This window comes from Drosophila miranda, chromosome 2 (assembly GCF_003369915.1).
Source record: "Drosophila miranda strain MSH22 chromosome 2, D.miranda_PacBio2.1, whole genome shotgun sequence".
Lineage (NCBI taxonomy): Eukaryota > Metazoa > Arthropoda > Insecta > Diptera > Drosophilidae > Drosophila > Drosophila miranda.
In genome coordinates, this window is record NC_046675.1 from 2,486,051 (window position 1) to 2,512,655 (window position 26,605).

Sequence of the window (26,605 nt, forward strand, 5' to 3'; positions counted from 1 at the left end):
ACATTCCAAAATGCGTTCAATAAAAACGATTTGGTCCTTGGAATTTGGGGAAGAATTTCGAGGATCAACCCTGTTTTTAGTTTGGGAACTGCAAGACATGTAACATCTAAGCACCAGAATAGCAACTAATTATAATAAATGACATCACTGATTTTTCTATTTACATCAAATACCGTTTGTTGAAGGCAGACCTTAAGCGAATTTTAAATAAGCTAACTCGATGAAGAGCGATGAAGTGGAAGAGAATATTTTAAAACCAGTTATATACATACATGAATATGCTTTATTTACTTTAATATATACATTATATACACGAACAACAACTACATACAACTAATACTATATATACACTTGTATTAAAGTTCCGTGAGTAACAACCAACCAACCAAACCCAATGCGATAAATTCATTTACACTCTACCTAAAAGTCGAAAGGAAAACAAATTTTATATCTCGTAATGCTAATATTATGTATTATGTATACATCTAGATTCAAATGCCATTATCGCACATCTAAGAAACAAATATTAAAGTTTAATATTAACGAAACAAAAGAACTAATTCTCTAAGCCTAGAACAGAAGCAAAACATACATATTATATAGTTAAACATTTCGATTTCTCATGTGACTTGTGACTACAATAACAAGAACAAAAAACAAAGAAAAAATTAAAAAGGAACAAGATAAACAAGATCAAAGTAAACTAGCAAAGGATCGTAGTTATAGAGAGCGAATCAAAGCCAGACAGTACGAGTAGCGAAGATACATAGCAGATATAGAGATACGAAACTACATGAAGATTAACTGCTTTTTTCCAACTTCAAGAAAGGCAAACGGAACTAAGTATATATATATATATTATGAAGTACATACATATATAAATATATACATATATAAAATATATATTTAAAGATCAGTTCACTATAATAAAAACTATATTACCATACCTTACAGAACAAAACAAACGACCCCCGTGTACGAGTACCTTCTTATATACCTATAGTACAGTATAGTATAAGTATGAGCTGCAGTCTTTTAGAGAGTGGTGCCATGGTAGCCGTAGCCCTGCTCCGACACAGGCTCGGAGTCCCGAGCCCTCCTGCCCAGCACCCGCTTGCGGTAGCTCTGCTCGGCCAGGTGGCGCAGATGCTGAGCGGTGCCGACTCCGGTCTTCTCCACGAAGCGATAGAGGTGGCCGTTGCGGTGCTGGAGCAGCTCGTGGGGATGGCCCAGCTCCACCACGCGGCCCACATCCATGACCAGCACGCGGTCATTGTCCATCACCGTGTGGAGGCGATGGGCGATGGTCAGCACCGTGCAGTGCTCGAACTTGGTTTGTATAGCCTCCTGGATGAGCTTGTCAGTCCTGCCAAGAAAATGGTAATCAATGGCAAACTTGAAGATGTCAATGGGGCCTGGGTAACTTACTCGGGATCCACATTGGCCGTGGCCTCGTCCATGATGAGTATTTGATTCTGGCGAAGTATGGCCCGCGCAAGGCAGACCAGCTGCCTCTGGCCCATGCTGAAGTTGGCCCCGCTGTCGTGGAGGCGGCAGCTCAGACCCCCCTTCAGACCCGAAAAGAACTCCTTCAGTTTGACGGCTTCCAGGGCCTGCCACAGCTGCTCGTCCGCTTTCTGCTCAAACGGATCGAGATTGTAGCGCAGTGTGCCCGAGAATAGGACAGGATCCTGGGGAATGATGGACATGCGGCTGCGCAGGTCGTGGAGTCCCAAAACGGATGTCTCGTAGCCATCGATCTCGATGATGCCGTCGATGGGTGCCAGCCGGAAGAGGGCCTGCACAATCGAGGACTTGCCGGCGGCCGTGCGACCCACGATCCCAATCTTCTCCTTGGGATGGATGGTGAAGCTGAGTCCCTTGAGCACATACGGACCATGATCGCTGTAGCGCAGGCGCAGATCCTGGAAATGTACCTGCCCGGCGCTGGGCCATCCTGCGGGTAGATTAACCGACTCCGGCGTCTCGTAGGCCGGCTCCGGGGGTATGTTCACATACTCCATCACCCGCTCCACGCTGGTCATCTGGTTCTCCAGCTCCACCGTCTGCCGCATGCCCCACTGGCACATGAGCACCAGCTTCATCGACTGGGTGATGGCCAGTCCCACATCGCCGCTGTAGTAGCCGTGCTCCCTTTCTTCCACCAGCAGGAAGCTGAAGGTCACCGCCAGGATGTACAGCACGCAGATGAGGTCCGTCCAGAAGGCGAAGGCCCTGTTGACGCTCACATACAGGTACAGGGCCGAGGTGTTTTCATTCTGTAAGCGATGAAAGTCCCGCTCCAGGCGCTTGGTGGCGTTGAAGGCACGGATCGTGGTGAGTCCCTTAAAGGTGGCATTCGTGTGGGAATAAAGGGGGCTGCGGGCTGTGGAGGACAGAAAAAGATGAGTTCTCCAACTGGGGAAAGGAGAAGGCCGACTTACAGATGGTCTCGATGCGCTTCAGGCTCCGGCTGGCTCCAATGTACAGGCATCGGCAGAGGTACAGCAGTGCCATCACAACAATGGCCGGAATGAGCAGCCACGTGTTGGCCGTGCTTACCACCGCGAGGACAGCCAAGGCATCCACAAAAAACTCAATGGAGTCCATCATCGACTGCGGCAGAGTGACATCAATGGCCAGGATGTCGCTCGAGAAACGGTTGAGTATGCGTCCGGATGTGGCCAGCGTAAAGAACTGCATGCTGGCGCGGATTATGCCCCGGAAGAGGTAGTTGTGGATGCGCAGCGAGATGCGGAGGCACATCATGAAGAAGCCAAAGGTTCGGAGCACATACAGGATCAGGGTGCTCAGGATCAGAACCAGGTAGAGGGTGACTAGACGCATACGGGTCTTGTGATACTGCGGGATGGGCTCGTGCTGATTGGGCTCCGTCTCCTCCCAGGTGGCCCTGCAAAAGGATTCCCAATTGGTTTACATATTCGCTGAAAGGAGACCCCCCATTCATGCTCACCATTTGGACAGGAAGATATCCATGGTGGCCTCGGAGGCGCGGGCCGCAATGAAAAGTATAAGGATCAGCACCACCACAGAAGGAATGCGCAGGATTCCCAGGTAAGCCTTGTACGTGGACCATTTGACCGATCCCCGTAGCTGCTGCTCCTTGTACTGCTGCTCCGAGCGATCCAGATCGACTTGCTGCTGCTGGGTCAGGGGTTCCCTGGGCTGCGTCTCCTCGAAGATGCTGTCAGTGCGGACGGCACGGAGCTTAACCACCTCGCTGTCGTTGGCCACCGACATGCGGAACCGGATGAGCTTCTTTAGATTATCGTACTGGCCCTGAATAGAGGCCCGACCGCTTTCCAGTAGCACCAAGTGATCGACATGCTTCAGCAGCTGGACACGATGCGTGACCAGGATGCGGATCTTATCGCTGAGAAAGTCGTTGAGGCACCGATCGAGCAGCATCTTGCTCACATGCGAGTCCACTGCGGAGAGGGGATCGTCCAGCAGATAGATGTCGGCCTTGCGGTACACGGCTCGCGCCAGACTTACTCTCGCCTTCTGTCCCCCACTGAGGCTGGCTCCTCCCTCGCCCACAATGGTGGCGTCTCCGGCTGGCAGCTCCTCAATGTCCTTGTCCAGCATACAGACGCGCAGCACTTCCTTGTATCGCTGCTCGTCGAAGACCTCCATGAAGAGGATGTTGTCGCGAAGACTGCAGCGGTTCAGCCAGGGCTCCTGGGCTGCATAGCTGAGGACACCGTTGAGCTCCACATTGCCGCTGATGATATCCAGCTCACCCAGCAGGGCCTGCAGAAGGGTGCTCTTGCCGGCGCCCACAGTGCCAACGATTCCCACGAACTGCTGCTCCGTGGCCTGGAAGCTAATGTCGTCGATGTGGCGCTGGCGCTTCTCCTGCTTGGCCTGGTCCCAGCTGGCCGTCAGCTTCTGAACGGTGACGCTCTTGTGCATGGCGCGCGGATTGTGCATGCGGCCAAAGAAGTTGCCGTGCTCCACGTCCTCGTCCACATCCTTGAAGTTGTCCACGCCGCCATCGGCGGGATCTTCGTGCTGGAGCAGGAAGTCCACCACGCGACCGGCAACCACAAAAGTCTCGGCCCAGATGTTAATGGCCAGCGGCCAGAGATGCAGCAGGGACTCGTTGAGGTGGTCGTAGTAGCTGGACACAATGAAGACCTTCTGCGAGGTGACAATGTCCCCGGTGAAGACAAAGCTGGCAAGGGACAGGAAGAGCGACAGCTTCGATATCATTCCGGTGCACTGCAGGGCCGCATAGATGTACATTGATCCGCGTATGGAGCCCATCTCCTTCTTCCTGACGCGGCCAATCAGCTTGGCAAACGACTTCTCCCACGCGTACATCTTGATCAGCTGCATGGCCGTGATGATTTCGTTCATCAGCTTCACCCGCTCATCGCCAAACTCCGCCGATCTCCGCTTGAACCGGGCCGTCGCCCGGGCAGCCCACGCCTGCAGCGGTATGAACACGATGATAGTGGCCAGTCCCACGAGCGCCGGCCAGCCAATCAGCTGAAAGATGATGTAGCCAAACACCAGTCCCTCCAGCGGACCGCGCCACAGCTCGTGGAAGAAGTAGAAGGCCTCGTTGAACTGCGGCAGATCGGTGGCCATTAGGGATATGGCATAGCCACTCATGCCGCTGTTGTCCGCGGCCACCGACACCCTCAGGCACTTCCTGTAGACGAGTCCAGCGCACGCCAGCCGGATGCGGGAGCCCACCCCGAACAGGTAGTGCATAAAGGGGTGGTAGAACAGACCCGAGACCAGGGAGCACAGGACCACGCCCATGGCATACAAGTATGCCGACTTCTTGGAGATGTCATCGGTGCTCTCCGAGAAGTAGGAGACCAGGCCGCCCAGCAGCAGTGGCTGCAAAGTGCTGTTAAGAGGAACAAAGGGGATGGGATGTCACTAACCCGAAAGGTGTCCTCTCCGCCAATGACAAAATACGTACTGCACAACGATGGCCAGCAGCGAGTAGACTATACTGACAGGTACAAATCCCCAGCCGTATGCCCGAAAGACCATACGCAAAACGCTGGGCTTGGGGCGCTTCAGCTCCTTCTCCCAGTGGCCGAGGAGGAACTGCGACACCTTGGGACTGTCGAGTTTGGGCACGGGCGCATACAGATCCGACGGCTCCACACTCTTGCGCATTCCCTTGGCGAGAATCTCGCGTGTCCAGCTGGAAGAGAGAACACAGACACAGGCCAGGTGGGGCGGGGGGTTAATGATGGACGGTGACAGGTGTCGCCTGCGTGTCGTGGTTTATTTTTATCGCACTTGAAGAGCGAATCCACTCGCGCTATAAATTCGAAATGATGGCCAAGGCTAGACCGGCCATAAATCTGGCTCGGGGGGTGCCCTCTTCAGTTCTATCTTATCAGCAGGACTTCGAGTACGGCGGAATTTAAAATTATTTCAATTCAATCAAATTTCACCAATAATGAAATAACACATTCACGGCAAGGAAACGCACTTATGTACAAAATGAAGGATTTTCACAGATTACGTACAGGTATTCTTACAAAAAGATCCTCAATATTCACAAAACTCACATAAAAAACCATTTGGAAAGAATATTGGCCTTTAGGACCGGATTCGGCCTTCGTTGCTCATGTACGGCCTTCATTCTACATATAGTACATGTATATCCCTATATGTATGTGTATACGTAGGTGGTGCATAAATATCACATAGATCCTTGACACAATTCACACTCTAATTCCGACGGAAGACATTCGCGTGCGGTGCTCGGGCCGCTCTGCTCGCCACTGAGTTCCTGCCCGCCCAGACATTTGATTTTTAACCAGCGCTGGCTCCGTGCTCGGGAATCATCGTTATAAATCAGTGATCCGCCTGGGGCCCGTCCTATCGGGGGGCACTGTTTTATCTTAATGCCCGGTGACAGCCACGCATCAGCGAGGCGGACGCAGCAACCGCCTGGCTAACATTTTGGCTAAGTGTGTTTTACTGTTGTTTACGAAACTTTTGACGGCACGACGGGAACCGGGGCATCCCGACTGCGAGAACAGGTGGTGTGGAGTGGAGCAGGGAATCCTCCAGCCCATTGACCACTTGTTCGGTTCTTGTATCTTATCGCCATCATTAGCTACCATGTTGACTTATTCTGATTACACTTTTAACCAATTGACAATTTTAATTGGAGCTTCGGAAGGTTCATCCTTATCGATCCCCGCTACGTAATTCACCCGAAAGTAGTCGTATGAATCATTGCGATTTCGTAGTACGAGACTATTGCCTGTTCGCGATCAAAGATACGCCCCGCCCCGACCCGACCGACAAAATTAACTGTTTGAGTGGCTTCATTAACAGTTCCATGTACGTAATTTTCAGGCACTTTATTGAGATTGGTGTTTGTACGTATCTATAAGTACGAATTTGTAATACATATACTATATTACATTGGTTACCTATAATTTGTAAAAGTACCTATTTAAACTCTTTTGTTTTGTCTTAGTTTGATTGAAGTTTGCTTTCAATTAGTGCACGCGGCGAATGCGAATTGCTTTATATTGGTTTGCCAATAGAACACATGGTGTACAAAACATACGAGTACATAGCACGGTTAATGTACAGTGGTACAGTAGTTACTACTAGTAAGTGGAACAGATACGATACATAGATAAATTCGTAGTAACAAGTAGTAACTAAACAAGGCTTACGGCTTACACTACACATATAGATGTATCTCCTAAGTACAAGGCAATAAGTAGTTCGGTGACTTTAAGTACATACAACGTTTCTATGTACTTTAATACTTTCAGTTCTTATGCTATAATCCTTAAGCAGATTTTGTGCGTTTGTGTGTTTGGGTGATGACGAAGAACGAGAGCGGCTCAGTTACTCAGTCTGCTCTTGCAGAGCCAGTGTGATGTTCAGGTCGTCGGTGGCAGTGTCATCGCCAAGCAGCCGCTTGCTGTAGTTCTGCTCGGCCGACTGCTTCAGGGCAAATGCTGTGGCCGCTCCAGTGTTTTCCACAAGTTGGCGTAGATAGCCCCCCGGTCGCTGCAGCAGCTCGTAGGGATGTCCCAGTTCACGGGCCTCGCCCGCATCCATGACCAGCACACGATCGCTGTCCATCACAGTGTGCAAGCGATGGGCAATGGTCAGCACCGTGCAGTGGGCGAACTTTGACCGGATTGTCTGCTGGATAAGCTTGTCCGTTCTGTAAACAAATGCATCATAAGAAGGTATTCGCTTTCGTATTTGTATTCCACTTACTCTGGATCAACATTGGCTGTGGCCTCGTCCATGATCAGAATTTTGTTGTGCCTCAAAATGGCACGCGCCAGACATACCAATTGCCTCTGGCCCACGCTGAAGTTGGAGCCGCCGTCGTACATGCGACAGTTGAGGCCACCAATCAATGTGGATACGTAGGAGCGCAGCTCCACATCTCCCAGAGCCTTCCACATTTCCTCATCCGAGCGCTCATCCTTGGGATCGAGATTATAGCGCAATGTGCCCGAAAACAGAACTGGATCCTGGGGTATAATCGAAATGCGACTCCGCAGATCATGCAATCCCATGTGCTCGATGTCAATGTCGTCGATGCGGATCATGCCCTCATTGCAGGCCAAACGGAAGATCGACTGTATGATCGATGATTTGCCGGCGCCAGTGCGACCCACAATTCCAATCTTTTCGCGCGATTCGATGGTGAAGTTAAGATTCCTGAGGACTGTTTCCTCCTTTGGCGAGTATCGCAGCTTAAAGTTGATAAATTCAATGCGTCCCTTGCTGGGCCACTCTGTCTTTGGCTTGAACTTCTCCGCTGTCTCTAGCGGCGGCTCCGATGGCTGTTCTGTGTACTCCAGCACTCGCTCCACGCTGGTCATTTGGTTCTCCAGCTCGGCTGTCTGTCGCATGCCCCATTGGCACATTCCCGTCATCGTGGTGGAGTGCAAAATCGCTAGTCCCACATCTCCGCTGTCGAAGTCGTTGCGCAGCAGCAGGAAGCTGAAGGTCACCGCTGTCATGTAAGCGATGCACAGCAGATCCGACCACAGGGCAAAGGCACGTGTGCACGACAGGAAGAGGAACCAGGCCGATGTGTTGGCGTTTTGGTATCCGTGAAACTCCGACTCCAAGGCGCTCTGTGCCTCCAACGCGCGAATGGTGGTAAGCCCTTGGAAAGTTTGATTTGTCAACGAAAAGACAGGACTACGAGCTGCAAATAACAACAGGATTAACTTCCTAATTCGGACAACTTGTTGCTGTGCGTTTGACTCACATATGGACTCTAGTCGCTTGACACTGCGACTGGTATTCACATAGAGATAGCGAATCCCGCCCAGGATCACAACAAGGAAGAAAGCCGGCACCAGCAGCCAATAGTTGGCAATGGCCACAATGATCAGCACGCCGGAGACATCAATGACGAACGCCAAGCAGTCCAACAGCGTGTGCGGCAAATCTGTATCCACTGTGCGTATATCCTTTGAGAAGCGATTCAGTATGCGGCCCGAAGAGTTTGTGTTGAAGAAGTACATCGTGGCGCGGGTGATGCCGCGGAACAGTCGGTCGTGCAGGTGCAGAGAGATGCGCAGGCACATCTTGAAGAACCCGAATGTGCGTATCAAGTAGACAATCATCGTTGCGCCCAGGATGATGGCATAGAAGAGGACAAGCTCCTGGCGTATGCCAGACTCAATACTGCCATTAAAAGTGCTTGTCGCCGAGTCCGTAGTATTGAGGGGCAGTGTATCGTTTGCAGGCATCAGATCCACATCACTTAATAAGGTTGTCTCGGTGGCATTAGCCGCAATTTTCTCTTCCCAAATGACCCTGTGGAATGTTGGGATTAGTTTGGGTTTTAAGAAATTGTCACAAAGGAACTTACCATCGCGACAGGAAGTAATCTACACCGGTAAGCATGACTCTGGCGCAGACAAACAGCGTCACGATCAGGCACAAGAGGAACGTGCTTTCCAGTGCCTTTAAGTAAGAGGCGTAGACGTGCATCTTCACGGAGCCCACTGACTGCTGTTCCTGGTTTAGCTCCTCCACTTGCTCGTCCGGCCGCAGGAGCGGTCGATTGTGCTGATGGTGTTCCAAACTCTTCTCCGAGTCGCTGCGGGAGACATAGCTGCTAACGCTGTGCGTGTCGATGCCGCTCTCGTCATGCGTTTGCTCCAGGAACTGGAACTGACGTGAGCGCTGAAGCTCCTGATAGCTGCCCTGTGCCACAATCTTGCCCGATCCCATGAGCAGCAGGTGCTCCACATCGAACAAGTACTGCACTTGGTGGGTCACCAGAATGCGTATCTTGTTGGACAGAAAGTCGCGTATGCAGCGATCAAAGATGTGCTTGCCCACGTGAGTGTCCACGGCGGATAGGGGATCGTCAAGGAGGTAGATATCCGCCTTGCGGTAGACGGCACGGGCCAGACTTACCCTGGCCTTTTGTCCACCGCTGAGACTGACGCCTCGCTCGCCGACAACCGTCAGATCTCCCCTGGGCAGTAGCTCCATATCTCGCTCCAGGCCACAGGCCTTTACAACCTTCTTGTACCTCCGTTCATTGTAGTCCTCCACGAAGACAATGTTATCGCGGATGGTCCCCTCAAAGACCCAGGGCTCCTGGGAGGCATATGAAACTTTTCCATGGACCAGAGCTTCGCCCTTGTCGATGCCCACTTCCCCGAGGAGCACGTTTAGGAAGCTCGATTTGCCAGCTCCCACGGGTCCGACCACTGCAGCAAGCGTTTGATCTTGTATTTCCGTACTGAAGTTCTCGATGGCGCAGCTGGGCTGCCCGTCGCTAGTGTCCCACGAGGCTGAAACATTCTTCAGAATCACACATTTTTTCGTCGCTTCCGGATTGTAGTCCCTGAGACGGCTATGCTGCGGCACACCATTGGACAAAAGCGAGCCATTCAGCTCTACATTCTGTTGAATGTCCGTCTTGGTGGGCGCTCGTTTGGTCTTTGTCTGTTGCTGATTGGCCTCTAGGTTTATGGGGACCTCGGCTCTATCCCCGTCCAGCAGGAATTCCTTGCAGCGTCGCGCCGAAACCAAGGCCTCGGCAATGAAGGTGATGGACAGCGGCCAGAAGTGAACCATCGAGTCGTTCAACATGTTGAAGTAGGAGGACACGGTGTACACCTTTTGAGCGGTTAAGGCATCTCCAAAGTAGACATAGGAGCAGAGGGCTAAGAACACAGACAGTGGCGATATCATGGAGGTGCAGCCAAGGGCCGCGTGGATGTAGGCAGTGCCCCGAATGGCTTTCACTTCCTTCAGGCGCACCTCGGCCACCACGCGGGCGAAGCTCTTTTCCCAGGCATACATCTTGATCACCTGTATGCCCTGGATGATCTCGTTCATGAGCTTCACGCGCATATCTGTCCTCTCGGCGGTCATCTGTCGGTAATAGGCGGCTTTCTTGGCCGCCCACGCCTGCAGTGGGATGAAGCTGAGCATGAAGGACACGCCTATCACAGCGGATAGACCGATTTCGCGGTACATCAGGTACCCAATCAGCAGCGATTCCAGTGGCCCCTTCCACGTGTCGTGCAGGAAGCACAGAGCCACATCGAAACGGCCCAGATCGTTGGAGAGTATGTTGATGGCCCTGGCGCGCAGTCCATCGTTGCTGCTGCTCTTCGATACCTGTAGGCACTTGCGATAGATGAGGCCGGAGAGGGCGAGACGCAGCTTTGTGCCCACTTGGAAGATGTAGAATATGAAGGGATGGAATGTTATCACAGGTACCAGCATGCAAATCACAATCCCCAGTGCGTACAGATAGGCGGTCTGTTCAGTGACCGTGGTCTGATTTGTGGCAAAGTAGCCCACCAGCCCACCAAGGAACAGGGGCATAAGTGATCTGCAAGAAATGAGTGGTAAATGGAGGAATTAGCTAATCCGCCGAAGGGTGATTGCTACCTACTTGCAGCACGACTCAGCGACCGAAAAGGCCAGGCCCAAGGGAATGAAGATCGTTCCATAAGCACGCAATATCATGCGCACCACACTGGGATGGCTCCGCTTCTTCTCGTCCTCCCACAACTCGCTGAACTTGTTGGTCACCCGCTCGCTGTCCAGCGTCTTTCTGTGCTGGTACAGCTCCTCGTCCGTGAGCGGACCCTGAAGTCCCCGCTTGAACAGATCCCGCATCCACCTGAAAGTGTGCACAGAGATTAGAATTTTATTACTGCAGCGAAGGCTATCTGGAAATTATTGTATGATGATGCTTTAATAGAGATCCGAAGCCCCTTTGTTAATGCCATGTGATAGTCGCTAAGTGCGGGGGCTTTTCTGCGATTGCCGGAGCCCACTTTGGGAAATACTTAACCGAGTCTCCGTCTCAAAGTTTTTATGTAATGACCGCCCTTGGTAACACAATGTGATACAAAATATATACATATATACATACATACGTCTACACAGCAGAGTGGCTGACAAAGAAAAGGGGACAAAGATGCATTCTGATGATGTTCGGATACGAAGAAATTACTTTGTTTGGTTAATAATACAATATGTGCCATGTGTTTGTACAACGCAGTGGATACATTCAGGGGAAACAGATTTTCAAGATACCATTTACCCCACGAGGCGGGCTGCCCAATGCGAGGCTTCACTGTGTGATCGTTAAAGACTTTGTTAATGAAATACAATTCAGCTCAATTTAGTTCACGACTGGTCTGGCCGTCTGCTGATATGGGGCTGGGGGGCTGTAGTAGTGTATGAAATTTTTGTAATGAAAACATTTAAAGTGTGTTATCAGCGTGTATAGAAATTTGAATCTTACAAACTAGGAAATCTGCAATAAATCTCTGCCACAGCGGCCTCTAATTGGTACACATATTGTGGCACGATAAGAATGTAACCTTGGTGTCCAACAATGACATTTAATAAAATTGTCGTGTCCAATTTAATCGATGTTTGTTCTAGTTCTCATTAGATCCGTTGCTGCTGTTCTTTCTGGCAAACCCCCTTCTTATCGCAAGTGAAAGTATCGTGGGGGTTAACAATCGGATAAAGCTATAGTCTAGAACGCGTCCGATAGGGCTCCACTGTAGTATTTATAGTACGATTGAGGCATAAAGATTAGCAGGGGCGGCATATACATATACATACTATATCACTACAATATGGTACAACACGTGCTAGACACATCTGATGTGGATAGGCAAAAAACGGAAAAAAAGTATGTAATTTACCGTAAATAATGTGCACATGACTAATGATAATAAGAGGCGGGGACGGCATGATAATGATTATGATAAAGACTTACCAGAATGTCCATTGTGAGAAGCAGTTGGCTTTGGTGTAGGGATTCTTTGGACGGACAACTTTCCTTCTGGTGCGGTTCATAATATTCGTATTTTTGATTTGTTCTGTGCAGGGCCGTTTACCGTTACGGCTGCGGGAGCGAGCGGAAGAAACCCAAAAGGGAAATCGAGCCCCTCTGTCTCTCTCTCTCCTGTCTCTATGTCTCTATGTACTATAGGTTGCGATCACAGTCTACTGCAGGCGAAAATTGTCTAGGTCGAGGTCATCAGCAGTTTGTGCCGTTAGTCCAATGACTGGGAATTTTACCGTTTGTTGCTTTTGGCAGAGCTGCCAACAACGCACCAACAAACAATGAACTGCGCCCCGATGCGACTTATCTTTGTATCGAACAAAAATCTCTAAACGTCTGACTACACACGAGCAGACACACTAATAACATTAACAATATGTCAACACTTCTAAAGCTATACTAATTAAATATGTAAAGTTAACAACAATTTTACGCCGAAACCGAAAATCTATACGGGGAGAGCGCCGAAAAAGCAAAAAAGCAAAAGAAAATCTGAGAGAGCGACTTTTACGCGCCCATTTATATAGCGAAGAGCGGAATAGCCATACCCTCTGTAGTTCTACCTTGCGAGTGGAATGCGTTCTCTCTCTCTGTGTTTGCACGAGAGAGAAATAACTGTGATTTTTGTTGAATTATTTTATGCTTAGCAACGAATACCAGGAATTAATTGGTAAGTTAACAGTTTACTAATCAGCGATCGATTTTATTAGGTTTGTTGCAGCTGTCACATCGAACGAGAGTAGGAACGGACGGAGGAAGAGAGCGAGAGAGAGAGGACTTACAAAGAGAGCAAGAGAGAGAGAGAGAGAGAGAGAGAGAGAGAAAGACATAACACAAGGAATTTAAAAATTGAGAGATAAAATTGCTCGGTATTGTGAAATCGTTTATTTATGTTTTAAAAGCTTCTTGCTATATTGTGAAACCGGCGCCTAATCAAAAAAGCGTTTTGAAGAAGATGCCGAGAACCGGCGTCAAAGTGTCAACATCAATTAAAACGGTAAACAAAAAGTAATCTGGAGATCTACCTACCTATCTACGACAAGAGCACGTTATTTTCATCATAGATGTATGATGAAACAAAGAAGATTATTTCACCCATTCCCGTTTGCCGGTTGTTGGATGCTCTAAATAAACAATAATGGCAAAAACAGAAAGGGCGAAAACAAAAAACCAGAAATTCAAATTTGTACTCTTTTTCTTTGCCAGGCAGTCAGCTGTTCCACAAAATCAGATGTAGGTGTCGTAGTAGTGTGTAGATGTAAAGTTGTGCAATTGACATGTAGCACAAAATTAAGACATGCTGAAAAATTAACGGAATTTTTAATCTAACCGTTTTTGTTATATGATTTCAGCTATGCCGAAACGTATTAAAAGTCAACTACTTCCATATTGTGTGCCCAAATTATTATCTAAATTTATGGAAAGTAAGGTAAATATTTAATAACTTGGAAAATTGTTACTCAAATTTCATATATGTATATGCATAAGAAGTGTTTTACAGATATGTATTTATACCCAGTTGGCAGAGTTTTGCAATTTTGTACCCCGACCTCAAAAACCACTTCTGTTTTTTGTTTTTGTTTTAACGTAACATCAGGTAATTTGTTTTTACATTTTTTCGTACAAAGGCCAGAATGGAAACGCCCATATTGAACTATCTAAAAAAATTACAGAAAAACTATCAGCAATCATTCCTCTCCGGAAAATTAAAAAATGCGTTGGTTTTTTTTTTAGTTACGACCACCACTTTATTTTCATTTTGTGTTTTTTGTAAGTTTAGTTCATTTTCATTAAGTTTGCTCAAATCATGTTCGATTAAATTACAAAGTGCTTAAACCTAAAAGTATGTGTGTACGTATGTATGGACTAAAATAGTTAACAAAGTTTGGCAATCAGTTACAGTTAGTGGAAACGAATTCAAAGAACCCATGTAGGCGTAGTACAACCAAAACAACAACGGGAAATCGAATCAGTTTAAATATATATGCATGTATGTATTTTTGTTTTTGGTTTTCTTATTCGATCATGCGTTGGCCGAGAAATTGTGGCTCAATGCGATTAGTAGAAATGCAACAACGTGTAAAACGGCCCAAAAAAGAGCCGCCACAACCAATAGAATATCACACCAAAAATGGCAGAGTACAACAAATCCAACAGATACAATAGATTATAATTATAATTATAATTAGTGAGAGTAGGTGAGTGTGTAAGTGTGTAAGAGTTTCTTCTTTGGTAAGGAGAGAATGTGAGGGACGCGGACCTAACTAACTTGGTAGGGGACACGACACAGGTCCAGCTGCTGCTCCTGCTCCTGCTCCTGCTGCTGTCGTCGTGCCGTGAGGCTGGGCTCTAGCTCGGTGCCTGTACAGAGTGCTCTCGCTGGTGTCCGGGGCGTGGGCTTTGGGTACAACATTCATAAAGTTTATCTACCTCAGCGCTACCTAAGTTGTCGTTGTCGTTTTGCTAGCTAACAAAAGTACAATAACTGTGTATATATATGTATAAAATTACCAACAAATTCATAAATTATTATAATATGTTTAGAAAATAGTGTTCATAAATCATCATCTTCATAGTCGTCGTTATCGTCGCTGCAGGTGAGTTCATTCTTGAAATTGGATTCGCCGAGGCTCTGTGTGGTCGCTTGCTTAAACTATTCGCCTTGTCCATTGATTCTTCTTGCTTCCCCCCGATCTGGAAGGAATCGTTTATAGTTCCTCTCCATAAAAAAGGTAGTAAGTCTGACGCAAAAAATTATAGAGGTATAGCAAAGTTATCCGCTATTCCTAAGATGCTTGATAAAATGTATATCTCCAACTGTGCATGGATTTATAAGCCGGCTATCGACCACCACGAATTTGTTTATTATTAGAGGCTTTCAAGGTAACTTACAGACGATGTTATGTACACTGACTTTAGTAAAGCATTCGACTCTGCAAACCATTCCCTTCTGGCACATAAATTTGACCACAGGGCAGGCATCTGGGTCCCTTTCTCTTCAAACTCTTTATTAATGACTTGCCTTCGGTATTAACATACTCTCGAGTACTTGGGTATGTATGCGAATGATGTTAAACTCTGTGTCCAGTATAAGAACATTTCATTTCTTTCTCGCTTACAATCCGATCTCAATAACTTTCAGTCATGGTGTTGTGCAAACTTGTTACACCTCAATGACTCGAAATGCAAAGTAATGACATTACATTGTTACTTTGTTGGCTCCTTATACCCTATGACACTGGTGGATGATCTCTATGTTATATAAGACGCCAAGATAAAATGGGCGTGCTTGGGTTTATAAAGAGGTGGTCAAAGGAATTTGACGACAAAGACTCTCATTACCTCGCTTGTTCGTCCGATCTTAGAATCCGACTTAGACTGTATTGAATCAATCCAGAAAAACTTTTTGCTCTGCGTGGCCTTAGCTTGGATACAAGTGTGAGATTGCCATCTTACACTAGTAAATTGATTTTAATAGACCTTCCACCCTTAGATTATTATCTAGAAAGATGGTGAAAAGAAAAGCCCTGTATTGTTGAGCCGCATAAGCCTAACGATTGAAAATGGATCTAATATGTCCACTAGAAATCACTAAAACCGTCGCGGGAGTGCTTATGAGGTTTTAAAGTCTTCGAGATTTGAGGTCCTAATAGTTCCTGTGCCGTCCTCTTGAAGGTATCTTCTAGTGATGCCAGAACCGGTGTATTTCCTCCTTGCCCGTAAAACAGCTGAGCAGTTGTAGATGAGATATTCCAGGGTTTCGATGACCCCAGGCTCATCACATTACCTACAGCTGCCTGGGTTGGTGATGCCTAGCGTTGAGTATTCCGACTAAATATTCCTAAGTATTCCGTCTGCAGTCCTTCCGGGGTAGGTATAGGTTTTTCATAGCGCTCTAGATGGTGAGACCAATACAATCTTCACGTTTTTCGTCTCTTTGTCTTTTGGAAACTTTTTTGAAAAGCAACAAAGTGCACACACATCCAAACTTAAGCTAATTATGTATACGTCTAGATGTGCACACTTACGAACACATAGCAAGTAAAACCAATTTACAGTACTTATTCATATTTTTTATTTTAAAAAAATGTATATTTTGATATTAACAATATTGTATATAGAGTGGGTTTTTTGGAGATACAGTGCGATAAGTAGCTCTTAAGCACGCAAATGGCAAAGTAGAACCGTACAAATTTCTAATAGTTTCTTCTCATTCTCATACACATCTCTGGATCTGTCTTCGTCTCCGTCGGGATCTGTGGCAGATTGTAGTTGTACAGGGAATAGAGTTGGGTCAGATGATAATAGACTAAATTGGTTTACATTCAACTAGGTTAATATACGCCATCGTCAATAATATACTACCCGTCGCGGCACGGCACTGGCACTGGCCCTAAAAACTCAATTGATCTATTTGTTATAGTACATTAGCTCACTGTCCCAATGGAAAAGTATGATTCTTTGGACGGACAACTTTCCTTCTGGTGCGGTTCATAATATTCGTATTTTTGATTTGTTCTGTGCAGGGCCGTTTACCGTTACGGCTGCGGGAGCGAGCGGAAGAAACCCAAAAGGGAAATCGAGCCCCTCTGTCTCTCTCTCTCCTGTCTCTATGTCTCTATGTACTATAGGTTGCGATCACAGTCTACTGCAGGCGAAAATTGTCTAGGTCGAGGTCATCAGCAGTTTGTGCCGTTAGTCCAATGACTGGGAATTTTACCGTTTGTTGCTTTTGGCAGAGCTGCCAACAACGCACCAACAAACAATGAACTGCGCCCCGATGCGACTTATCTTTGTATCGAACAAAAATCTCTAAACGTCTGACTACACACGAGCAGACACACTAATAACATTAACAATATGTCAACACTTCTAAAGCTATACTAATTAAATATGTAAAGTTAACAACAATTTTACGCCGAAACCGAAAATCTATACGGGGAGAGCGCCGAAAAAGCAAAAAAGCAAAAGAAAATCTGAGAGAGCGACTTTTACGCGCCCATTTATATAGCGAAGAGCGGAATAGCCATACCCTCTGTAGTTCTACCTTGCGAGTGGAATGCGTTCTCTCTCTCTGTGTTTGCACGAGAGAGAAATAACTGTGATTTTTGTTGAATTATTTTATGCTTAGCAACGAATACCAGGAATTAATTGGTAAGTTAACAGTTTACTAATCAGCGATCGATTTTATTAGGTTTGTTGCAGCTGTCACATCGAACGAGAGTAGGAACGGACGGAGGAAGAGAGCGAGAGAGAGAGGACTTACAAAGAGAGCAAGAGAGAGAGAGAGAGAGAGAGAGAGAGAGAAAGACATAACACAAGGAATTTAAAAATTGAGAGATAAAATTGCTCGGTATTGTGAAATCGTTTATTTATGTTTTAAAAGCTTCTTGCTATATTGTGAAACCGGCGCCTAATCAAAAAAGCGTTTTGAAGAAGATGCCGAGAACCGGCGTCAAAGTGTCAACATCAATTAAAACGGTAAACAAAAAGTAATCTGGAGATCTACCTACCTATCTACGACAAGAGCACGTTATTTTCATCATAGATGTATGATGAAACAAAGAAGATTATTTCACCCATTCCCGTTTGCCGGTTGTTGGATGCTCTAAATAAACAATAATGGCAAAAACAGAAAGGGCGAAAACAAAAAACCAGAAATTCAAATTTGTACTCTTTTTCTTTGCCAGGCAGTCAGCTGTTCCACAAAATCAGATGTAGGTGTCGTAGTAGTGTGTAGATGTAAAGTTGTGCAATTGACATGTAGCACAAAATTAAGACATGCTGAAAAATTAACGGAATTTTTAATCTAACCGTTTTTGTTATATGATTTCAGCTATGCCGAAACGTATTAAAAGTCAACTACTTCCATATTGTGTGCCCAAATTATTATCTAAATTTATGGAAAGTAAGGTAAATATTTAATAACTTGGAAAATTGTTACTCAAATTTCATATATGTATATGCATAAGAAGTGTTTTACAGATATGTATTTATACCCAGTTGGCAGAGTTTTGCAATTTTGTACCCCGACCTCAAAAACCACTTCTGTTTTTTGTTTTTGTTTTAACGTAACATCAGGTAATTTGTTTTTACATTTTTTCGTACAAAGGCCAGAATGGAAACGCCCATATTGAACTATCTAAAAAAATTACAGAAAAACTATCAGCAATCATTCCTCTCCGGAAAATTAAAAAATGCGTTGGTTTTTTTTTTAGTTACGACCACCACTTTATTTTCATTTTGTGTTTTTTGTAAGTTTAGTTCATTTTCATTAAGTTTGCTCAAATCATGTTCGATTAAATTACAAAGTGCTTAAACCTAAAAGTATGTGTGTACGTATGTATGGACTAAAATAGTTAACAAAGTTTGGCAATCAGTTACAGTTAGTGGAAACGAATTCAAAGAACCCATGTAGGCGTAGTACAACCAAAACAACAACGGGAAATCGAATCAGTTTAAATATATATGCATGTATGTATTTTTGTTTTTGGTTTTCTTATTCGATCATGCGTTGGCCGAGAAATTGTGGCTCAATGCGATTAGTAGAAATGCAACAACGTGTAAAACGGCCCAAAAAAGAGCCGCCACAACCAATAGAATATCACACCAAAAATGGCAGAGTACAACAAATCCAACAGATACAATAGATTATAATTATAATTATAATTAGTGAGAGTAGGTGAGTGTGTAAGTGTGTAAGAGTTTCTTCTTTGGTAAGGAGAGAATGTGAGGGACGCGGACCTAACTAACTTGGTAGGGGACACGACACAGGTCCAGCTGCTGCTCCTGCTCCTGCTCCTGCTGCTGTCGTCGTGCCGTGAGGCTGGGCTCTAGCTCGGTGCCTGTACAGAGTGCTCTCGCTGGTGTCCGGGGCGTGGGCTTTGGGTACAACATTCATAAAGTTTATCTACCTCAGCGCTACCTAAGTTGTCGTTGTCGTTTTGCTAGCTAACAAAAGTACAATAACTGTGTATATATATGTATAAAATTACCAACAAATTCATAAATTATTATAATATGTTTAGAAAATAGTGTTCATAAATCATCATCTTCATAGTCGTCGTTATCGTCGCTGCAGGTGAGTTCATTCTTGAAATTGGATTCGCCGAGGCTCTGTGTGGTCGCTTGCTTAAACTATTCGCCTTGTCCATTGATTCTTCTTGCTTCCCCCGATCTGGAAGGAATCGTTTATAGTTCCTCTCCATAAAAAAGGTAGTAAGTCTGACGCAAAAAATTATAGAGGTATAGCAAAGTTATCCGCTATTCCTAAGATGCTTGATAAAATGTATATCTCCAACTGTGCATGGATTTATAAGCCGGCTATCGACCACCACGAATTTGTTTATTATTAGAGGCTTTCAAGGTAACTTACAGACGATGTTATGTACACTGACTTTAGTAAAGCATTCGACTCTGCAAACCATTCCCTTCTGGCACATAAATTTGACCACAGGGCAGGCATCTGGGTCCCTTTCTCTTCAAACTCTTTATTAATGACTTGCCTTCGGTATTAACATACTCTCGAGTACTTGGGTATGTATGCGAATGATGTTAAACTCTGTGTCCAGTATAAGAACATTTCATTTCTTTCTCGCTTACAATCCGATCTCAATAACTTTCAGTCATGGTGTTGTGCAAACTTGTTACACCTCAATGACTCGAAATGCAAAGTAATGACATTACATTGTTACTTTGTTGGCTCCTTATACCCTATGACACTGGTGGATGATCTCTATGTTATATAAGACGCCAAGATAAAATGGGCGTGCTTGGGTTTATAAAGAGGTGGTCAAAGGAATTTGACGACAAAGACTCTCATTACCTCGCTTGTTCGTCCGATCTTAGAATCCGACTTAGACTGTATTGAATCAATCCAGAAAAACTTTTTGCTCTGCGTGGCCTTAGCTTGGATACAAGTGTGAGATTGCCATCTTACACTAGTAAATTGATTTTAATAGACCTTCCACCCTTAGATTATTATCTAGAAAGATGGTGAAAAGAAAAGCCCTGTATTGTTGAGCCGCATAAGCCTAACGATTGAAAATGGATCTAATATGTCCACTAGAAATCACTAAAACCGTCGCGGGAGTGCTTATGAGGTTTTAAAGTCTTCGAGATTTGAGGTCCTAATAGTTCCTGTGCCGTCCTCTTGAAGGTATCTTCTAGTGATGCCAGAACCGGTGTATTTCCTCCTTGCCCGTAAAACAGCTGAGCAGTTGTAGATGAGATATTCCAGGGTTTCGATGACCCCAGGCTCATCACATTACCTACAGCTGCCTGGGTTGGTGATGCCTAGCGTTGAGTATTCCGACTAAATATTCCTAAGTATTCCGTCTGCAGTCCTTCCGGGGTAGGTATAGGTTTTTCATAGCGCTCTAGATGGTGAGACCAATACAATCTTCACGTTTTTCGTCTCTTTGTCTTTTGGAAACTTTTTTGAAAAGCAACAAAGTGCACACACATCCAAACTTAAGCTAATTATGTATACGTCTAGATGTGCACACTTACGAACACATAGCAAGTAAAACCAATTTACAGTACTTATTCATATTTTTTATTTTAAAAAAATGTATATTTTGATATTAACAATATTGTATATAGAGTGGGTTTTTTGGAGATACAGTGCGATAAGTAGCTCTTAAGCACGCAAATGGCAAAGTAGAACCGTACAAATTTCTAATAGTTTCTTCTCATTCTCATACACATCTCTGGATCTGTCTTCGTCTCCGTCGGGATCTGTGGCAGATTGTAGTTGTACAGGGAATAGAGTTGGGTCAGATGATAATAGACTAAATTGGTTTACATTCAACTAGGTTAATATACGCCATCGTCAATAATATACTACCCGTCGCGGCACGGCACTGGCACTGGCCCTAAAAACTCAATTGATCTATTTGTTATAGTACATTAGCTCACTGTCCCAATGGAAAAGTATGATTCTTTGGACGGACAACTTTCCTTCTGGTGCGGTTCATAATATTCGTATTTTTGATTTGTTCTGTGCAGGGCCGTTTACCGTTACGGCTGCGGGAGCGAGCGGAAGAAACCCAAAAGGGAAATCGAGCCCCTCTGTCTCTCTCTCTCCTGTCTCTATGTCTCTATGTACTATAGGTTGCGATCACAGTCTACTGCAGGCGAAAATTGTCTAGGTCGAGGTCATCAGCAGTTTGTGCCGTTAGTCCAATGACTGGGAATTTTACCGTTTGTTGCTTTTGGCAGAGCTGCCAACAACGCACCAACAAACAATGAACTGCGCCCCGATGCGACTTATCTTTGTATCGAACAAAAATCTCTAAACGTCTGACTACACACGAGCAGACACACTAATAACATTAACAATATGTCAACACTTCTAAAGCTATACTAATTAAATATGTAAAGTTAACAACAATTTTACGCCGAAACCGAAAATCTATACGGGGAGAGCGCCGAAAAAGCAAAAAAGCAAAAGAAAATCTGAGAGAGCGACTTTTACGCGCCCATTTATATAGCGAAGAGCGGAATAGCCATACCCTCTGTAGTTCTACCTTGCGAGTGGAATGCGTTCTCTCTCTCTGTGTTTGCACGAGAGAGAAATAACTGTGATTTTTGTTGAATTATTTTATGCTTAGCAACGAATACCAGGAATTAATTGGTAAGTTAACAGTTTACTAATCAGCGATCGATTTTATTAGGTTTGTTGCAGCTGTCACATCGAACGAGAGTAGGAACGGACGGAGGAAGAGAGCGAGAGAGAGAGGACTTACAAAGAGAGCAAGAGAGAGAGAGAGAGAGAGAGAGAGAGAGAAAGACATAACACAAGGAATTTAAAAATTGAGAGATAAAATTGCTCGGTATTGTGAAATCGTTTATTTATGTTTTAAAAGCTTCTTGCTATATTGTGAAACCGGCGCCTAATCAAAAAAGCGTTTTGAAGAAGATGCCGAGAACCGGCGTCAAAGTGTCAACATCAATTAAAACGGTAAACAAAAAGTAATCTGGAGATCTACCTACCTATCTACGACAAGAGCACGTTATTTTCATCATAGATGTATGATGAAACAAAGAAGATTATTTCACCCATTCCCGTTTGCCGGTTGTTGGATGCTCTAAATAAACAATAATGGCAAAAACAGAAAGGGCGAAAACAAAAAACCAGAAATTCAAATTTGTACTCTTTTTCTTTGCCAGGCAGTCAGCTGTTCCACAAAATCAGATGTAGGTGTCGTAGTAGTGTGTAGATGTAAAGTTGTGCAATTGACATGTAGCACAAAATTAAGACATGCTGAAAAATTAACGGAATTTTTAATCTAACCGTTTTTGTTATATGATTTCAGCTATGCCGAAACGTATTAAAAGTCAACTACTTCCATATTGTGTGCCCAAATTATTATCTAAATTTATGGAAAGTAAGGTAAATATTTAATAACTTGGAAAATTGTTACTCAAATTTCATATATGTATATGCATAAGAAGTGTTTTACAGATATGTATTTATACCCAGTTGGCAGAGTTTTGCAATTTTGTACCCCGACCTCAAAAACCACTTCTGTTTTTTGTTTTTGTTTTAACGTAACATCAGGTAATTTGTTTTTACATTTTTTCGTACAAAGGCCAGAATGGAAACGCCCATATTGAACTATCTAAAAAAATTACAGAAAAACTATCAGCAATCATTCCTCTCCGGAAAATTAAAAAATGCGTTGGTTTTTTTTTTAGTTACGACCACCACTTTATTTTCATTTTGTGTTTTTTGTAAGTTTAGTTCATTTTCATTAAGTTTGCTCAAATCATGTTCGATTAAATTACAAAGTGCTTAAACCTAAAAGTATGTGTGTACGTATGTATGGACTAAAATAGTTAACAAAGTTTGGCAATCAGTTACAGTTAGTGGAAACGAATTCAAAGAACCCATGTAGGCGTAGTACAACCAAAACAACAACGGGAAATCGAATCAGTTTAAATATATATGCATGTATGTATTTTTGTTTTTGGTTTTCTTATTCGATCATGCGTTGGCCGAGAAATTGTGGCTCAATGCGATTAGTAGAAATGCAACAACGTGTAAAACGGCCCAAAAAAGAGCCGCCACAACCAATAGAATATCACACCAAAAATGGCAGAGTACAACAAATCCAACAGATACAATAGATTATAATTATAATTATAATTAGTGAGAGTAGGTGAGTGTGTAAGTGTGTAAGAGTTTCTTCTTTGGTAAGGAGAGAATGTGAGGGACGCGGACCTAACTAACTTGGTAGGGGACACGACACAGGTCCAGCTGCTGCTCCTGCTCCTGCTCCTGCTGCTGTCGTCGTGCCGTGAGGCTGGGCTCTAGCTCGGTGCCTGTACAGAGTGCTCTCGCTGGTGTCCGGGGCGTGGGCTTTGGGTACAACATTCATAAAGTTTATCTACCTCAGCGCTACCTAAGTTGTCGTTGTCGTTTTGCTAGCTAACAAAAGTACAATAACTGTGTATATATATGTATAAAATTACCAACAAATTCATAAATTATTGTTGTAATATGTTTAGAAAATAGTGTCCATATATCATCTTCATCGTCATCATCATCATCATCATCGTCGTTATCATCTGTATCTTCACACTTATCATCTAATGCATTTGAAGAATTGACTACAATTAAATGGCAAAAGTGTGCCATAGTTTCTGATTTTCTTAAATGTATCTTTTTTAGATTTCATTTCTTTTGTTTTTTTTTTTGAGTTTCCATGTAATTACATACATTACACATACACATGCAATACACAATAATCATTTAAATCGTAATTATGTTAAATGTAACTGGTAACATCATGCTAAATACAATATACCTCCATTATAGACAGATTCGTTTCCGTATCCCCCCCATCTCAACAGGCCATCCTGCCGCCTGTTGCCTGCCACCTGCCACCTGCCACCTGCCTCCTTATACGCATTTCAATTACAATTATCAGAGATTTGACGTCTATAGCAAATACATAATTTTTTTAAAATTATTTGGAGGGAATATTCATGATTTTTTCAAATATCGTTTACATTGATCTTGCCTTATCCAAGTGTTTGAGCTTTCAGGAAAACATTACGCTTTTCCCATTTACATTTTCTCTTCATAGACTTTGCTATGAGATTGTAAGACTGGTACAAACAATGATTGAGTCGAAACGAACAAAATAAAGAGATTACGCGTATTTCGTTGAAGGAAATGCATTATATGTGCCGGTTGTTATTAAGTACAATGTTGTTAGGTACCAAAAAGTGTAAAGCAAAGTTAAAGTATTGCCGCGTTCAAATGAAAGCATGTAAAATCGTTTATATCTATTTTGATCATCAGTTTACAACCACGAAAACATTTAAGTTTACATTTACTCTTATGTATGTACATGTGTCAGATACACATTAATATTAGTACTGTGTAAATACATACATACATATATCCTCTATGTGTGGGTGTATCTGTATCTGTATCTGCATCTGTGTCGGCATGTTGCGAGCTAGATAGATTTACATGCTACGTCGTACGTATTGTACAAATTACGTTCAACAAGAGGTTACAGCATCTCAGCTAAATGCCATAAAGTAACAGTTTGTGTTTCTTTATAAAAGTATATCATTGCATACTTATTACAGTTAAAACTTACATCGTAGATTTGTGTAGTTCTTGTATATATGGTACTTAATCATAGCAGGGTCGGTCGGCCCGACCGCCAGCCGCGAGCCGCCACCAATCGAGGATCAGGGGTCCGGCCCGGTCCGGTCCTGTCGAGCCTCTCGATAATACTGAGCGGTAAAGTTTGTCTCGCAATGCGTTGCATATACAATATACATATAGGTATAGGCATAGATCATGATCGATACTTTGTTCGGCACAAGAATGAGCAGGCTGAAGAATTCATCAAAAGCTGAGATCTCACAATTTCGTATTCTTTTATTACTCGTCAGTCTAAATACTCTGAGATGTCGCATGTGAAGCGTAGATGTTGTAGTGAAAGTTGTGCCTAACAGAAGATCCCCTAATTACTATATTACTATATATATATATACTCGTAGATCACATCATTATGCACTTGCACCTGCAATTGCACTTTCCGATGTTGCTTAAAATGTCCTCTTAATGGCTAAACAGGAATGCAAACTTGCACAGATATACATACACAGTCGTGTATATATACCCATATATATATATATATATATATATATGTATATATATTGAATGTTTTCTCGATTCGTTTTAAATAAAATTGATATGTCTAATAGCTATTATCAATCGTTTTCAATTTCAAAAGGTTTTTGTATTGTATTCGAAGTAATTCAGTTGCATTTTACGCTTTATATTTGTTGTTGTTTGTTTGTTTTTTCGTTTGGTTTTCCCCCTGTTTTTCAGGTCTGACATACATATATGGTAGTTATATATGGTATTTGGTATATGGTATCTGTAAGTTTTACAAAATACACATTTACATATACATGCAGTACTTATCTTGAATGGCAAAATTATTGATGAGTTGCACATTGAACTATTTAATGGCTTTGAGTTAGAATCAAATTTCGTATTATTGATCACCTGAACTTGAGTTTTGAGCTAAAAAGAATTCGGTTATCCATCCATCAGATGCGCGTGGCATATCTTTTTGGCATGGCCTTTGGCTGTGGCCTTTGATTGGTATGTGGAATTGAGTTGACTAGGTTTATATACAGATTATACAGATTAATCGTACGTATAAGTATAAGTATTGCGTTAATACGGTTTACATTTACATTCGCTTAATGAACAATCACAACGCAGAGTATTCGAATAAAGTGAGTGAGCAGAGCGTCGAGCCGAGGCGAGGCGCGGCGAGGAGCGTCGCGTCGCTGTAGCTGTAGCTGAGTTAATTCTTGAAATTAGATTCAGAGAAAAAGGTGAAAATAGCACAAGATACTTGTCACAGATTGTCCTTCTCGTTACTCGTTATGTTACTAGTATAAGAAAAAATAAAAATGCAAAACTATCGTATGAAAAATGAAACAGTTGAAATCATTTAATTGGTAAACGATAAACATTTTTGCACAGTAAACAAGGCTTAAAATGAAATAAAATATAAATATAAATAAATTTTGGCGAATAACCTATTGCATTTGACTAGATCTAGATGGTAGAACCAATACAAATATCTTCACGTTTATCGTCTGTTTGTCTTTAGGAAACTTTTTTGAAAAGCAACAAAGTGCACACACATCCAAACTTAAGCTAATTATGTATACGTCTAGATTTCAACACTTACTTAAGGATAAACATTCATTTTG

The 26,605-nt window shown here is 43.7% G+C and overlaps 2 protein-coding genes across 2 annotated transcripts; both read right to left on the reverse strand.

Moving 5' to 3' along the window:
* Window positions 1–37: 37 nt before the first annotated feature.
* LOC108156779 (probable multidrug resistance-associated protein lethal(2)03659) lies at window positions 38–6,005 on the reverse strand. Its single transcript, XM_017288450.2, has 6 exons — window positions 5,565–6,005; window positions 4,961–5,191; window positions 2,975–4,885; window positions 2,445–2,911; window positions 1,429–2,386; window positions 38–1,366 (listed from the first exon to the last, which is right to left on the reverse strand). The coding sequence occupies exons 1-6, from the start codon at window positions 5,636–5,638 to the stop codon at window positions 1,036–1,038; spliced, it is 3,972 nt and encodes a 1,323-aa protein (XP_017143939.1). The 5' UTR covers window positions 5,639–6,005; the 3' UTR covers window positions 38–1,035.
* Window positions 6,006–6,353: 348 nt separating this feature from the next.
* Window positions 6,354–12,808, reverse strand: LOC108156412 (multidrug resistance-associated protein 4). Its single transcript, XM_017287857.2, has 6 exons — window positions 12,272–12,808; window positions 10,925–11,155; window positions 8,873–10,861; window positions 8,264–8,817; window positions 7,252–8,200; window positions 6,354–7,195 (listed from the first exon to the last, which is right to left on the reverse strand). Exons 1-6 carry the CDS (start codon window positions 12,349–12,351, stop codon window positions 6,871–6,873), a joined length of 4,128 nt encoding a protein of 1,375 aa, XP_017143346.1. The 5' UTR covers window positions 12,352–12,808; the 3' UTR covers window positions 6,354–6,870.
* Between the last annotated feature and the right edge of the window lie 13,797 nt (window positions 12,809–26,605).

What these genes read in the sequence shown, in the direction of transcription:
- LOC108156779 (XM_017288450.2), bottom strand. Translation starts at nt 5,638, where the DNA reads ATGAAGGCCGTACATGAGCAACGAAGGCCGAATCCGGTCCTAAAGGCC. An exon ending in CTGCTGGCCATCGTTGTGCA is followed by an intron (nt 4,886 to 4,960) that starts GTACGTATTTTG and finishes TCCTCTTAACAG; the next exon opens with CACTTTGCAGCCACTGCTGC. An exon ending in GATATCTTCCTGTCCAAATG is followed by an intron (nt 2,912 to 2,974) that starts GTGAGCATGAAT and finishes ATCCTTTTGCAG; the next exon opens with GGCCACCTGGGAGGAGACGG.
- LOC108156412 (XM_017287857.2), bottom strand. Translation starts at nt 12,351, where the DNA reads ATGAACCGCACCAGAAGGAAAGTTGTCCGTCCAAAGAATCCCTACACC. An exon ending in TTCTCACAATGGACATTCTG is followed by an intron (nt 11,156 to 12,271) that starts GTAAGTCTTTAT and finishes GCACACTTTCAG; the next exon opens with GTGGATGCGGGATCTGTTCA. An exon ending in ACAGCCAATGTTGATCCAGA is followed by an intron (nt 7,196 to 7,251) that starts GTAAGTGGAATA and finishes ATTTGTTTACAG; the next exon opens with AACGGACAAGCTTATCCAGC.